The sequence below is a fragment of the Pelmatolapia mariae genome, linkage group LG23 (genome assembly GCF_036321145.2).
Source record: "Pelmatolapia mariae isolate MD_Pm_ZW linkage group LG23, Pm_UMD_F_2, whole genome shotgun sequence".
Taxonomy (NCBI): Eukaryota; Metazoa; Chordata; class Actinopteri; order Cichliformes; family Cichlidae; genus Pelmatolapia; species Pelmatolapia mariae.
In genome coordinates this window covers 35,344,164-35,360,303 of record NC_086246.1, presented here as the reverse complement: position 1 = coordinate 35,360,303, position 16,140 = coordinate 35,344,164, and the positions used below count along the sequence as shown (strand labels likewise).

General features: G+C 39.2%; 1 protein-coding gene across 1 annotated transcript in view; it reads right to left on the bottom strand.

Moving 5' to 3' along the window:
* The window catches only part of slc1a7b (solute carrier family 1 member 7b), a 46,834-nt gene extending 38,087 nt beyond the window's left edge, over positions 1-8,747 (bottom strand). Inside the window, exon 1 of the mRNA XM_063465979.1 lies at positions 8,421-8,747. Within this exon, the coding sequence (XP_063322049.1) occupies positions 8,421-8,561 (141 nt within the window). The 5' untranslated portion in view covers positions 8,562-8,747. The remainder of the gene's footprint in view (positions 1-8,420) is intronic.
* Between the last annotated feature and the right edge of the window lie 7,393 nt (positions 8,748-16,140).

The following is a 16,140-nucleotide window of genomic DNA, read 5'->3' as shown; positions in this document are numbered from 1 at the left end:
AAATACTGAGCCTCAGTACAGATTCAAGTTGCAGTTATTTATATGTCTTATCACCTTAAATCTTCACTCAAAGACAAGTATCTTTGACAGTGCATATATAGGTGTATCATATATAAGAGACAAATGTTGTTCCTTCAGTATGTTGGCATTACTAAATTTGGCTCATTGCTTACATATATTTATAAAAAGAAAATGTACAAGCTGTGATAACTGTTTCTGATAAAATGAAGAGTAGACTGATATATTGAATATTCCTTTATTGGGTGAGAAAATCAGACCATGTCATAACTGCTTTAAGTCATACAGAATAGATATCAGAGCCTTAAACAGGCTGACTTCTGCTAAATGGGTCAAACTGGGCAGAAAGTAAACAAACACATAACATCCTTATAGAATATGATGTAACACTATAGATCAACTTACCTCAGAATATATAAAGCATATAAACAATTACAGCAATATGATGCAACAAACATAGCAGTACTACTAATCCAAAATACTCAAAGCTTCATAGAACTGAAACAAACATTTATTTTTAGGTCCATTCTGCTGCTGATACATACTTTAGGTTTCTCAATATTAAACTTGTTGCTGCCTTTCATAGTGTGTAACTTGAAGGCTCTGAGTACTTTCTCCCACACTGAAAACACTGGAATGATAAAATTATTTGAACATTACCTAATAAGACTGATTCAGGACAGACAGTTAGGGATTTTAAACTTTTCTAGCAGTCCTTCACAAACAGGGAACAGTCTGTCTATTCTCTCCATCTGTCAGCTGCTGCTGGCTCTTCCTCCTCCTCTTCCTCACACACTGCTGAGTTTGTTCTGGTGGATCATCAGGGGTGCAAAGCCTCACAGATGATGTGCAGCAGTGGGTCCCTCAGTCTGTCCTCACTCTGGACACTTGCAGTTGTCACACATGGAAATCAAATGTGTGATAAGCTGCAGGATTCAAACACAAGTGTAACTTATACATGAATGTTCATACTTTTATTACACAATCAGAGAGAAAGAAACAGAGAGAGTGCAGGACAGACAGGTGACAGTCTCAGGTGTATACACTGCTACAAAACAGCACAAGAGAAGGAGGATTTAGTGTTTGTGTTATTACGAGTGCTAAACAAGAAGAGTTCCCAGATGGTACAGTGGACACATGTGTGACTCCTGTGATTAAAGCATCTTTCTTTCAGCTTAACGAATGAACCGTCAGCTCGTTCAAACACACGTTAAAGTCCGTTTGGCTCGACACCACCGAACAGAGGCAGCAATATAACATAGCTAACATTAACAGTGCAGTGAATTCTGCTTGTGCCGTGATATTCAGGACTGCAAATCGAGCAGCATTCACTGACTATCAGCTTGTTGTGTTTGTGGATATATGACTGACTTTAATTATCCATAAAATCATCACATTCTCTGTAAGATTAAGGTCGACTATTGAACAGCGTATATTTTGAAGTAAAGGCTTTAAAACCAAGTTAGTACAAACATCGCTAATGTCACATAACTTTCCCGACATGTGGCCAACAGTAATGTTTTAATGTTCTTCATTATAAAAACATTTGCGCATAAATAAGTGACATAATATTCAGTACTTACTTTTGAAAGTTTACTCTTAGGCGGTTCCGCTTCAGCCGTTTGTTTCGGCAAAATTATCCACACCACCGCCGCGCTATGAAATCTGGGATATGTTGGGCCATGAAGGCTACACCGACCCATCCTTAAAATTCAGGGAAATGAAGGACGCATTTGAGGGCAGCATTTCGAGCAGTCTTTGAATTGGGACAGCCTTCGTCGTGTCGCTGTGACGTAATCGGCCTTAAAATGCGGCCTTTAAGGCTGCAGACCCAAATCCGGTCATTGGTACTTCCTGGCTTGTGTAGTTACTAGGTAACAAAAGCTCAACACTGCCCCTAGCGTCCTGGAGCACTTCCGTTGTGTTTTGGAGTTTGCATGTGTTTTGGATTTTGTAAGTGTTTTGGAGTTTGCAAGTGTTTTGGAGTTTGCAAGTGTTTTGGATTTTGTAAGTGTTTTGGAGTTTGCATGTGTTTTGGATTTTGCAATTGTTTTGAAGTTTGCAAGTCTTTTGGAGTTTGCAAGTCTTTTGGAGTTTGCATGTGTTTTGGAGTTTGCACGTGCTTTGTCTCTAGGGGCCACCGTAATTATTGGTTGGATAACTGAAAATATAGGTTCCAGCATTTGTAAAGCTTTCTACCAAGAAATGATATTATTTCCAAGGCTTATGCCATCATGTCAGACCTGCCGGACATTATTTCTTATTTAATAGAACTGTTATCTCTGGCACCAAAAGACATCTTATGTCATGGTGCTTGTACCATAATGGACTCCTTGTATTTCTAATACCTCAGTTTCCTGTGCACCCTTCAGTGCTTCCCTGTCTGCTTTCCTGCTTATTTATCCTTCAGTTTTTTCCAGTTTTATTTCAAAAATTGCTATCTTCATGTGTCATACTATGTATTTCCTTCCTGCCTTCTTGCCCTGCTGTCATCAGTTTCACCTGCTCCTATTAGTTCTGCTCTTTGTTTAGTCCTGTTTCTCTCTCATTCTGTCTGTTTGTCTTATTTACACTTCACTCTTCCCTTTGTTTACCCTCAGCCTCTGGACCAGCACTTTCAATTGCAAAGTGATTGCACAGGTTACCTAGTGGGAGGCAACTTGAAGGCTGGCAAATAGTTACAATTTATAATTTAATTTGTTGCACTTGCAGAAAGATAACCAACATATTGCAACCAATCAGAATTAGTCTTTACTACAGAACACAACTCATCTTCAATGTGTCTCTTTGCAATAGGTGATTTAACAGGTTGCTGTGAATGTAAGCAGTTAATGTGATGTTCTTTATTGTGAGGTATATTTTTTCTGTATGTAGAGGGTAACAGATTTGCAGTAGACTTGCAATAGATTTATCACACTTAATCAGACAAAAGAGTGCATGTAATTGCCAGCCTAACTCCATTCAAACACAAATAGACAGCAGGCTGACTCTGTCTAATTGCCACTTTATCACTTGTTACAAAGTTACTTTGAAGATGGCATGTGACCGTGACCAGTCTCAGACTTGGCTGCCATCTTTGAAGCAAGCAAATGAGTGACAGCAAGATCACAACTGCACTGGTCATACTTTTTATTTGCTAAATATTCTTCTTCTGTTTGTATTTAGGTCATTTTGAAATACACATACAAACTCTGAGTGCAACCAGCTTCATTGAACAAAATGGCAATACCTTGACACCTTGAGATGAAAAAATGCCTTGTGCCTTGCAGCACCACAGCTGCAGTTTGATTCCAGCTAGTGACTTGTGCTGCCATTCCTTCAAATTTCTAATCTGCCTCTTTGCTGTTTTTGAAGCAAAGAGGAAAGACAAAAGTGCAAAAAACCCAGACAAAAGCAAATGCGAATCTGACTTTGTGATCTTTACTAATTCATTCTCACATCAAATATGCAGAAATAATTTTCCTCTTTCAGTATGAAACAGGGGTTTTCTCTAATGTTGTCTTTCCTCTGTAATATAAAAGGCTTTGAGGCGACTGTTGTTATAACATCGTACTATGGAAATAAAACTGAGCTGAATTAATTTGAAAAGTATGGAAAACAGACTATTAGAGAGTTTAGCTGCTTCACCTTGGGACTTTCAGTCACTCTGAAAAAAAAGTGTAGGCCTAATCAGTGCTTCAGTCAAAAATATACAAGAGCCACTTTGTTTGGTACACCTCTTCAAATGCTCATTAATGCAAATATTTAATCAGCCAATCAGATCACAGTGACTCAGTGCATTTAGGAAAAGCATTAGAGCATAAGATGATTTAAGTGACTTAGAATACGGTGTGGTTGTTACTGGCAGACAGCCTAGTCTCAGTATTTTTGAGAAGTTTGAGTAGTTTTGATGTGCACTGAATGGTGTATGAATGAAGTCTGAATGACAAAGTCTATCTATGTATGCATCTGCGGCAGCTGAAGACCACACCAGGTGTCAGACAAGAACAGGAAACCACAATTCACATAGGCTGAACAAAATTTTGTAGTAGGTAGTTAGAGAAAATGTCACCTGGTTTAATGATTCTCATTTTCTGCAGCAACGTTTGGATTGTAAGATTGTCACACTTTGGCATAAACAACATGACAGCCTCAATCCGACCTGCCTCGTATCAGTGGTTCAGGCTGGTTATGATGTAATGTTGTGTGGGGTATTTTATTGGCACATTTTGGGCCCTTTAGTACAAATAGTGCACTGAACCTTGTTGCTGACCATGTCCAGCCCTTTCTGACCACAGCTGCTTTCAGCAGAATAATGAACCATATCACAAAACTCCAGTCACCTCAAACTGGAATCTTGAACATGGCAATGACTGCACAGTATTCAAATGGCCTCTGCAGTCACCAGAGCATCTTTGGGATGTGGTGACACAAGGGATTCACATCATGGCTGTGATATACAACAGACAAATCTGCAGCAACTCTGCTTTCATGTCAATATGGATCAAAATCTCTGAGGAATATTTCCAGTGCGTGTGTCACTGTGGCAAAATATTTTCCCAATGACAATCACCCGCTTCACCAGGTGTTTGTGCATCTGTCTGTTTTGATCTCATCACAGAAATAATCTTGAGTTATTTTTACATTCTTTGTCAGTCTAACTGTGAAATTTGCTACTAATGGGCTGCTTCTACAGACTTTCATTATACTATAATCTAGTCACCCACCTAGAACCCAGTCCTACACTTGTACTTCACATGTTCCTGTGCTAAAAAATGTTAGGATGTCGCTTCTCTTCAGATTTTTTTAATTCCTTTGAATATTATCTTTGTTTTTCTTTTTTCTTCTTTTTTCATTTTTCTGCTGCACAGTCCAATCCCCCTGCTCCCCGAAACAAGTTAAGTCTTATCTCACACACACATACACACAGACAAACACGAAAACACACTTGAAAAGATTAGCTGTACTTCCTGTTTATGCCCTGAACCCCCAAACACAGAGAGGATCTGCGTTTGGGGGTTCAGAGCAGAAACAGATAATCTGCCTTGAAACATAAATGTCTTCTGTGTAGGTTGTGATGAGTCCCGCTGACAGGCACTTTTATTTGATGTACAATTAGAGAAAGCATTTATTTGATTGGATTGTAATCCCCTATTGTGAGAGTAAAGGAGCCACGAGCTATTTTTAGGTCTATTTGAGAATTTGACAGAGCTTTAGACAGAAGGGTGATGGGAAAGAAAAAGGCTGCATTTTATTTACGGATCCCATTAAAGCTGCTTGTTGACTGAAGCAACTTTACTGTAAATGAATGCTTAGGTTTCCTGTACATTCTTTAATAAATTAATGACAACAAACATGAATACACACACACACACACACACACACACACACGTGTGCACACAAATACTTCTTCTGCATGAGGGATATAATAAATATAGCAACTAAGTTTTCTCTTTCGGTTTAAATTCTCTTATATAGTAAAAGCGCAGCATCACCAGAAAAACAAGTGTAAAGGGATTCAAATGGCCAGTGTTTATGTAGTATGTGGTGTTAATAAGAAATTTAGAGTAAGCATTTGGAAAAGGAGAGATACTGTATTGCCATTGCCAAGTATTTGCTTGTCTGCCTTCACATGCATATGAATTTGAGTGACATCACATTCTTAATCCATGGGGGGGTCAGACACTGATGTTGGATAATCATCCATGTCTTTACGGACATTATTTTGTGCACTGATGTGCAGCCATGTTGGAACAGAAAGGGTCCATCCCCAAACTGTTCGCACAAAGTTATGAGCATGAAATTGCCAAACATGTCTTGTTATGCTGAAGCATTAAGAGTTTCTTTTACTGGAACTAAGGTGACTGAGTGCAGCTCCTGAAAAACAAGTGCATGCTGTCCACCACCAAACTTTAGACTTGGCACAATGCAGTCAGACAAATACCGTTCTCCTGGCAACCGCCAAATCCAGACTAATCCATCAGATTGCCAGACAAAAACGTGTGATTCGTCACTCCAGAGAGTACATCTCTGAGACCACACCACTGCAACTGACGTTTGGTTTAGATGCAACTGCTCGGCCCACTCCATGAAGCTCTCTACGCACTCTTCTCGAGCTGATCGTGCAGTTTGAAGGTCGCTCTGTGATTTTACATGACACTTCTTGGCTGAGTTGCTATCATTCCCAATCGCATCAACACTAACAGATGACTATAGAATAGTCAGCAGTCAGTAGCGAGCACAAGTTGCACAGGCAGCATCCTATCAGAGTACCACGCTGGAATGCACTGAGCTCCTGAGAGCAAAGATGAATATTAATATAACCAGGTTAAATTTTGATAAGGCTTTAAGCTATACATCATACATATGTATGGTACTTTGAGTAGCAGGTGGATGCTGACACAGGAGACTGCAGGCCAATCACTTTCTGTCTGCTATGCTTTACCTCAGGCGATATGAGCCACTGAACTAGATCTCTCGACCTTGTTTATTTTGGAGCGCTTTGGAGCCTTGAAAGGAGTAAAATATCTGACAAAATAATATAATCTGCTGTGCAGTTAACTGTGCCAACAGACCAGGAGGGCTGCACTTCAGTTAGTGAATTTCTGGTATTTTATTTGAAGGCATCTAGCTGGCCCTATGTTAGCTTCTGCTACCTGATATTTTTGGACTGCAGCTTCTTATCCATTTATGGCTACTTGTTAAATGTTAAATTCAAAGGACTCATATTTGCTTTTGGGAGTCACTGGCAATCAGCAAATTTTAATGCACATGACTATGGTTTGACATATGAACAACTAAACAGCTTTTGCTTACTATACTTATTCCTTTTATTATAGTGGCAGCTAAAAGTTTCTCCTTCGGTAGAAGTGATGCAGAGCTAAGTGCATCGTTTTGTGTTTTGTGTGTCTCTCCTCCCTGAGTCAGCTGCAGTACAGGATAGAAATGAAAAGATGATATTCATGTATAAGGCGTATATAGCTGGATGAGGTGAAGCTAGAACCTATAGGTTCACAGGACAAATCTGAGGGGTGATGAGTGAGTAAAAAACAAGGTTCTGTAACACAAATTAAAGCTGCGCCCACACTGGAAGCAATTCTCAGTAATAATATTCTCAGATACCAGAAACTGAATGATATATGGCGATTGAACCTGCTACAAGTTAAATAACTGCTGCCATCCAAGATAAACATTTCTCGACTTTCAGGTGAGACCTTGAAATGACTACCAATAACAGCACCAAGTACTAGTGACTGACACATACGCTGAATATAGAATAGACAATTGCCTACTAATTAGGTAACTTTCAGCTTCAAAGCAGTGTGCAAGGAGTGGATCATTTCCAGTGTAGATGCAGCTTCTGCCCCCCCACTCCAGAGACATGAATGCATTCCCAAGGCGTTTCCACCCAAATTTATCAATCACAGCTCAGTAGAATTCAATTTTTATCCATCCATCCATTCATCCAAAAGATTTCAACACTAATGGTCTAAATCTCAAAGTACTGCTTAGGAAGGTAGCTAGATGAGTACACAGTGCTTTTCTTTCTTGTTTTTATTCAGTTTCATGCATGTTTTTACCTTTAATGTATGGTGGAAAAAACTACTTTAGTCACTCGTGTTGTATGAATGAGCAGTTCTTAGGAAAGCTAAGACCCACAATTTGCACAGCCACTTTGAACAGGAACAATCACATATCCATTTGGTGAGTGCATTCTTCTTGCTGTGCTCTTTTCAAAAAGGAACTTTATTACTCCTGCATGTGTTTAGGAGACATCTCTACCCAAAACAGTTACACTCTATCCAAACAGACTTTGCAGAAGCAAATGTAAAATCAGTGCAAAAACATATTAAAGCAGGAGTAGCTTCAACAGTGTTCTAATATAACTTCTCACTCATTTAGCAGAAAAACAAACTTGCTATTTTTTGGAAAATTTTACGATAACACTTTTGCTGAAGCCTCTGACTGATTTGCTTTCACAATGTTTTTCCAGCTCTTCCCCAATGAACTTAGGGAATTTAAATATGGAGACTGATGGTCTTTTCATCCAGTGTTTCAGGTTAATATCTTGCTATACACTAAACTCCTGGCTAGCCAGTCTTACTTGCTTTGTTGCTGCCTGTTTCCTCACCATTCTAGCAATACACGCAACTACTTCCTGCAATGCATTATTATCCTCATTATTGCAGAGAGTTATTGCGAACAAGGGTAAGCACTTAACCATTATGCAGTTTAGGGTTAAAGGCTGAACTTCAATAAAACTAGGAAAATATTGGTATGAATAATAAGGTTTTACATGGCTAATATAAATATCATTTTCTTCTTTTGATGAAAACAGCAACCTTATGTGTTTGTACTGAGTATAAATACAGGATTCTCTCTGCATGACGTCACACTGGGTCAAGGGGAGGAGACACACTGACCTGCTCCGTGAGACGCCGTGTCCTCAGGAAGAAGCCCAAAAGACATCCAATGACCACAGCCATCACTGACATGATGAGGAGCCCATTCTGCTTGCAGACATTCTTCACCCTCACCCACACTGCATCCAAAGCCATGGCCATTGTGAGTCACCTGTCCTCCGTCCTCTCAGCAATCCATAAATGTGGCCCAACCAAAGCTTTAAAATCCAGGTGTGAGAATGAAGGAAAAATATAAAATGAATTAAGAAAAACTATGCAAAATATCCACTCCTCGGCAACGTTTTAAAGCACCTTTGGGCTCAGCATTCCTCTTGTCTTTACACTGCAGCGATCTGCACTAAGCTAAGAGGATCCTCTCACTTTCCAGGCATGCCCTCCCATCCTGCCCCACCCATCAGCATCCCTGTGTGGGCTGACCCACTGTGAGTGGGTGGGAACAGCTGGCAACCATGTCACAGGGGGTTAAAGATTCCCAATCCTGTTATAGTGCTACTGTATTAAAGAGGTCTGAAGCTGGATTAAAGGTCCATGAACAATTTGACAAAGGTTAGCAGAGTAACCTTACGGACCCTCTGAGAAAACAGGGGGATATGTCTCACACACAGTGGTCATTGAACTGCTTTTTGAAAACTTTATGTTGGATAAATCAGCAAAGCAGAATTCATGATGATACTAGGGTTCACAACCCAGTATCAACAAGAACAATGCTAATGTTGGATTTTGGACAATTTACTTCCAAACCTTGTCACCATTTTATTATCCTCAAATATGGTCTTCCTCAACCTTAACCAAATTCAATGAAGATGTTTTAATGAAGTTTTAATTAACAATGTTCACTATTTTGGCATTTGTGCCATTTGTGTCAGTAAATGAACTACACTAATCTCTCATGTCATATCATCTAACAATGTTATTTCAGTTCATTGAGGTTTGTGGGCATCCATTTATATACCACTCTCTTAAGGTCTTAAGCATCTCAGTCAGGTTTAGGTCTGGACGTCTGACTGGTCCATTGCAACATCTTGATTCTTCAGTCATTCTGTTGTAGATTTGCTGCTGTGTTTTGGATCATTGTCCTGTTGCATGACCCAGCTTTGGCCTAGTTTTAGCAGACAGACAGATGGCCTCATATTTGACTCTAGAATACTTTGGTAAACAGTGGAGTTTATGGTTCAACTCAATGACTGCAAAGTGCCCAAATCATCAGCCCTCCCACACCCTACTTGGCAGCTGGTATGACATATCTCATCTGTCCTGATGACTTTGTTCCAGATGTCTTCTGGTTTCTTCAGATACAGCTTTGCAAATCTAAGCCATGCTGCTACGTTCTTTTTTAGAGAGAATAGGCTTTCTCCTGGCAACCCTTCCAAACATACCACATCATACGTATTCAGTTTCCTCTTAACTGTACTGTCACAAACTTTAACTTCTAGGATGCTAACTAAGGCCTGTAGAGTTGAGACATATCTGTCTTGAATGTTTTCCACTTATTAATAATCATTCTCACTGTAGAATTGTGGACTAAATTGTTTGGAAATGATCTTATAGCCCTTCACAGACTGATGGGCAGCAGCACTTGCTTCTTAAAATCATTACTGATCTCCTTGGCATTGTGTTAACACACACCTGAATGCTGGAGCTCAGAAAACTGCCAAAACATCTGCTTTTATAGAGGTTTCACACTTTAGATGCTGATGAGCATTTAATCAAGTGCATTTGATTATCAGCATCTTGCTGCTAGTTACTTAATTCCTGAGAACAGAATGGGTGTAATTAATTTTTCACACACTGCTTTTGGCTTAGTTTTTTGTTAAATAAATAATTATATCATGTGATAAGTCATGTTTTGTAGCTTATCTGAGGTTATATTTACCTCATTTTAAATTTTTTTTAATTGTCCTGATAAGTAAAAACTTTAGCTCTAAAGAGGGTGTACTTAATTTGTTTTTCTACCATTGCTTGTGTTTGGCATATTATTTATTATATATGTGTTTGGATATTTAAGAAAATAAAAAGACACATTTCTTCATCACCTGCCTGTTGGAAGGAAATGAAGAAGTAAAGAAAAGATGCAAGCAAGTGTAGAAGTTGAAGAGAGATGTTAACATAGACAAAGTGTGCACACTAAAGAAGGTGTTGTACCAAGAAGAGATATACCTAAAGCAAGGCAGGCAATCACAGTGGAGTGAAACACACAAGGACAGGAAGTGAAGACTTAAAAAAAACCAAGAGAGGTGAGTGAGTCAAAACAAAAGTAAAAGTAAAATTAAAGCAAAAAGGAAAGGAAACAAAGAAGAAGATGACCTTGGGAGCAGGATCAGGTGTGATACTCTAATCCTCAGGATGACAGCTGCGATTTGCTGCTTAACCTTCTCTTAGAAAAAACGACTTTGACGTGATTAAGAACAAAGAGAAAACTATTTTGTTTAAAATCCACATCTCATTCTTTCATATATAATAAGTTCTGAATATATACTATATACCCCTCATTAAATTACGATTCGAGTGAAATTAATTTCTAACCTCTTTTTTATCTCTTGAACCATGCCAGGCAACTTCTGGCGAAGCACAGAATGAATTTTGAGAAACAGTTAAATGAGGCATATAATTCACGTTCATACAGAGGTCATGTTCAGCTATTATCTCCTCAAGTTTTCCGACTTGGCTGTCATCTTCACTCTTCTCATGCAAGTACATGGAGCACTTCTATCTATTTTAAAATTGGGGTATAATTTTGATCATTTCTATTTAATACAACCCTCTCTGACAGAATAACTTGATTGAAAAAGTCACATTATTGTGACTTTGGCCCTGTCTGCTTTCACTGAAGGTGATAATCTGAAGAGCTGCTTATTGTGTTCTTGGTTTGCTTCTCTGGTCATCATTCAAATTCAAAATTCAATGAGAAAAACAAGTGACTAAGATGACTATAGAACTGGTGAATAGGTCTAGCAGGCAGACGAACCAAGGGCAGTTTATGTAACTGTGTCCGTGCTTTACAGATGAAGTACTTCATGGTACAATACTTCTGTCATTTAAATAGGTCTGTCATATTTTTACGTAGATCTGGAAATAATGAGAAAGTTTAGATTCACGAACAAAAGAAGAAGAAATATTTCTGATTCTCTGCTGCATTTCTAGGCCATCAAATAGCAGACGTGTGACACTGGTCATGTCTCAGTCAATTTTACCAACAGCTGGATTTCCATGAGTTATACATTTCCTCTGAAGCAGCATTCAGATGATAATCAGGTGGATTTGAACGACTCATCAGAGGCTTGCTGGGAGAAATCAATCTGCAGCTTTGCTCACCTGTGGCTTGTTAAAAAATAAAATGTTTTACCGCAGACTTTGGTTTGAATGACACATTTGAATGACCATTTTCTCTCATTTGTTATGTGACTTACTTTGTCAGCTCATATTAAAAAGGTGGGCGCTCACCTAGATGTAGCACTTGCACGGCACAAAGGTATGTTCAATGCACCATGATTTCATGCCGCAAAAAAGGAGAAATAGTTTTGCTATGTTCTGTTGGAACTGAATGCATTCGTGTTGCAAATACAACCTCATTTACAAGCACATTAGAGATTTAGTACCACTGCTACAGTGGGAAAAAGAACTAAACTAAAGTGTTTTTATTTTTCTGAGTGCAGGGTAGCAGAAGCTAGACTGAGGGTTTCCAAGGTGGCAGATTAAAAACACACAATGTGGAAACTGTTAGGATGCCTGGGTCGTTGACCCAGGGTTTTGAGTTTATTATATTATTTATCATTTCTAGTCTTTGGTTTCTTTGTTAGAGTTCTGTCTTATGGTTTATGTCTCTGTGTAATCCTTAGTTGCTGTCTCCCCTGTCTGCTATATCCCCGTGTCCAGTCAGTGTCTGTGTCTGCCCTGGTCCCACGTCTCTGTTCCCTTTGTTGTAGTGCCTGCCTGTGAGTCTGTGTCTGTAAGTTCAGTCTGTGTTATGTTTCCTGTTTTACTTTGAAAGTCCGTGTCTCATGTAAATGCGTCTGGTTTTGCTTCCTTTGTCTCGTTAGGCCTGATTTGCCCCAGCTGTGTTTCCCTCCTGTTGCCCATTCCCTGATTGCTCCCTCTATGTATTTAAGCCCTGTGTTTCAGTTTGTTAGTGTCGTGATCTACCCTTATCTAGCTGTGTGTTCTGTCTGCGTAAGTGTATTTTGTAGTCCTAGTTTTGTTACCCTTTTGAGTTCACCATTAAAGCTGTTTTGAGTTCACGTTCCGCCTCCGAGTGTCTGCACATTGGGTCCTCCTACTACCACTCCTGCCTGCACACAGCCTTCACCTAACAGAAACTGGATAAGTTGTACCATCAAAAGGCCAAGTACAGTTTGCTGAAGGTAAAAGAGCTTGTTAGCCAGTTCTGCTTTGAGAGCACAAAGGTCTGTTGTCAAGAAATATATAAAGGTCTTTGACGTTTTGCATATTCACAACTATATGCATGTGTTTCTTCTATATTTAAGTTTGTTTCAAGGTTATGGGGAATAAAAGTAACCTTGACAGAAGAGAGCTGTGTGAAGTGAAGGATCTCCACTCTCTTTACATCACACAGAGCCATGAGGAAAAAACTGTTGGAAACAAAGCATTCAAGAGCACCCTGAAACCTGTTATTTAATTATTTTTACTTTACTTCATATTTAAGATCCTGCCATGTTTAATATATAAAATCCACCACTGTAACTGTATGTATACAAATAGAAATTAATTTAAAAAATCCCTCTTTCTTTAATAGCAATGAAGTTATAGCATATACAGCCAAGGCACTAATTAGTTTCAAGAAACAAGTTGGAAACTATGAATGCTTCGTATCAGCCACACTTAACGATCTGAATTTTAAGTGACACGAAGAGATCGTTAAGATTGGTAGTGACACACCTGACAGCAGGAAGTCCTTCCTCTCGGTGTTAAAGCTGACAGATTTGAGAGAACAAGAATGAAATGCAATTAATAAAATGTCTTTTCAGATTCCAGAAATGTTTTGATGCACTGATGATGACAGAATGAGTCGTTTGTTTCATTTTTAATTATTGTAAGTGTGAGTCCACAGTTTGGGATAAATATCAGGATTTGCCTTATTTGGTCTTTGTCTGAATAAACATAAACTGTTAACATGTCTGATCTGTGTATTTTATTTTTGTAACATACATTTTCAAAATTTACAAAATTCTTCTGTCATGTTTGTTGTCAAACATGTCGTCATATGGAGCTGCACCACCGTGCTCCAATAGATAGATCTTTTCTGTTTGTCTATCACATACTCGAAAAGCTATTTATAAATAACTTCGGACTAGTGGTCTGGCTCATGATGCTCCAGTATGTAGTCGACTTCAGTTAATCCATCGATGTATGTGAGTGATGTGGGTCAAACACTAATTGCATAAAATTACTAGTCAGGAAGCATAATTTGGTGGGAAATGAAATGGGATTAATGCACTTATACAACATTATGGTGACAGGTTAATTGCTATTGACTTCTGTCCCATAATTTGGGATGACTCATTTCCGAGCATCCTGTTTGTGTTTTCATTTTATTCTACAGAACAAAGCGCATTCAAAGAGGCCATGGATAATGAGCTTTGGGGCTTAAGCTTATTTTTTGATACTATGGACTTTACCCTACAAAGGTATGGTACCACTAAAGTGATGTTACTCTGTATTGTGGAGGTTTAACAGAGCTGTGTAGCCACATGCACAATTCTTCCATATTAAATTTTTGCCAAGCTTTTCTTAAAATATAGAGCTGTATTCAACTATTTTTATAATCAAAAACTGCAGTTCACATTCTGCAGTCTGCTCAGGCTGACTCAAACGAAATTGTACCAGATTCCAGACAGAGCGGAAACTTCTTTTGTTCTCAAAGAATATTCTGTAATTTCAATTATGTGATAAAATTATGTTTTATCTCAGAGGACTGCAGCTTACAAAAGACCCTGTAAAGGTAGGAATCATAGCCAATAATGAACGTTGTATGGAAAAGATATGGGACTGGTCACTAAGCCACATTTGTCACATTTGGTAAGTATCCCATTTCCATTACCTGTGGGTGCTATATGCCTACCCAATACACCTGACCTTTAACACAGAGTTGGGATTAAGGAATATGACAAAAAATCACTCAGGAATAATAACTCATTCCATGTAGTTTACTGTATGTGCGGAGATTAAGTGTTTTGGCCACTGGTTAGTTAATTATTTTGTCACTTGGGAGAGAAACTGGCAACAGCTAATCCACTGGGTGTCTTGTTCAGAAGTGCAAGTGATTAATTTGAAAAATGTGTTTCCTGCTCAAACAACAAAGCACTTTTAGAGATAGAAAGTGGTTGACTACGGTGTATTGTACAGTTTGTGTCAGGATCTGGAGAATTGACTGGAAAGTTCTATCAGGCACTTGAGTTCCTTGGTCTCCACCCCTGGGCGGAGCCATCATCTCTGCTGCAGTCCTGCACACCTGAGACTGATTCGGGATAATCAGGTTGATGATTGAAGCCCCACTCAGACTCTCCTTCACCGCCAGTTCGTCAACGACCTGACGTTGGTGTTGACTCTACGGCTTTTTACGCTCTTGCCACTTGTTTCATTGTTAACCTTGGTTTCCTGTGCTTCAGATTTCCTGGACCTCCTTTGCCATCACCTTCAACCCCAGCTCTCCTCGGATTATCTTCGCATTCGGGAAGAATACAAGGACCCTCACCTGCCTGCCCTCCAGCCCCACTCACCACCTCGGACACAGCGGATCTCGGGTCTTCCAGCCTTTTCCACTACTCCACTGGATTATCACCGCCTCTCCCTCAAAGCAAGGTTCACGCCGATCACCAACGCAACCGGGCCGTCCCCGTCGCAACCTGCTAAATCCCCGTTCACCCCCACTGACCCACGGTTACATCGTTAGCAACACCTTGTCACGAATTCACCTGTTGACTTAATAATAAAGACTGCAAAACGTTTGAGCCGTCTCTGTTTGTGGTTTTCTGCAATTGAGTCCAATTTGGCTATCGGCCCGTGGCCATTGTGACAGTTTGTCAGTAAGGTTAAATGTTAAAAGAACATTTTTACTGTTAACTGGTGTTGATCCAGAAAGCTGCAGCTGTGTGAAATAGCAGTCTTGTTATTGGAAAGTAACTAAGAGCAGTAAGCCTGTCTATTTTTAATTGGTTTTGGTGACACACCCATCCATTTCTAGTAAGAGGAGAACTCTGATAACTTTGTGATAGTAAAAGCTAAAATTTAAATAAGAAGGCAGCCATGAACAGTGATAGATGATGCATACAATGTACAAGCACAACAGTGCTTTAGTTAAGGTTTGGTGTATTTTATACAGAAAAAGGTACAATCTGGTAAATGAGCTTTTTAACAGAACCATTCGCTGAGCTAAGAGCCCACTTAGGTAAGAAAACTATCATTTCCTGTACTGAGAAACGAAGGAGTTAAATCAAGCCAGTGTTCACAGATGATTTTGAATGAGCAGTCATGTAAAATAATGTGATAGTCTAAAAGGCTTAGTTTGCCTCTCTGCTTACATCAGTCAAAACAAAAATACATGTATTGCGGCTTCATTACATTGCCCGCTTTTAGAATAGATTTTCAGATAATTATATAGTGTTAATTTACCTGACGCTCCAGGTCCTCCACTTTCATAACATTATTCTTACAAAGCTATTGGAAATCCAGGCTGCCAGCAGTAATCGAACAAGAAGCATGTTAG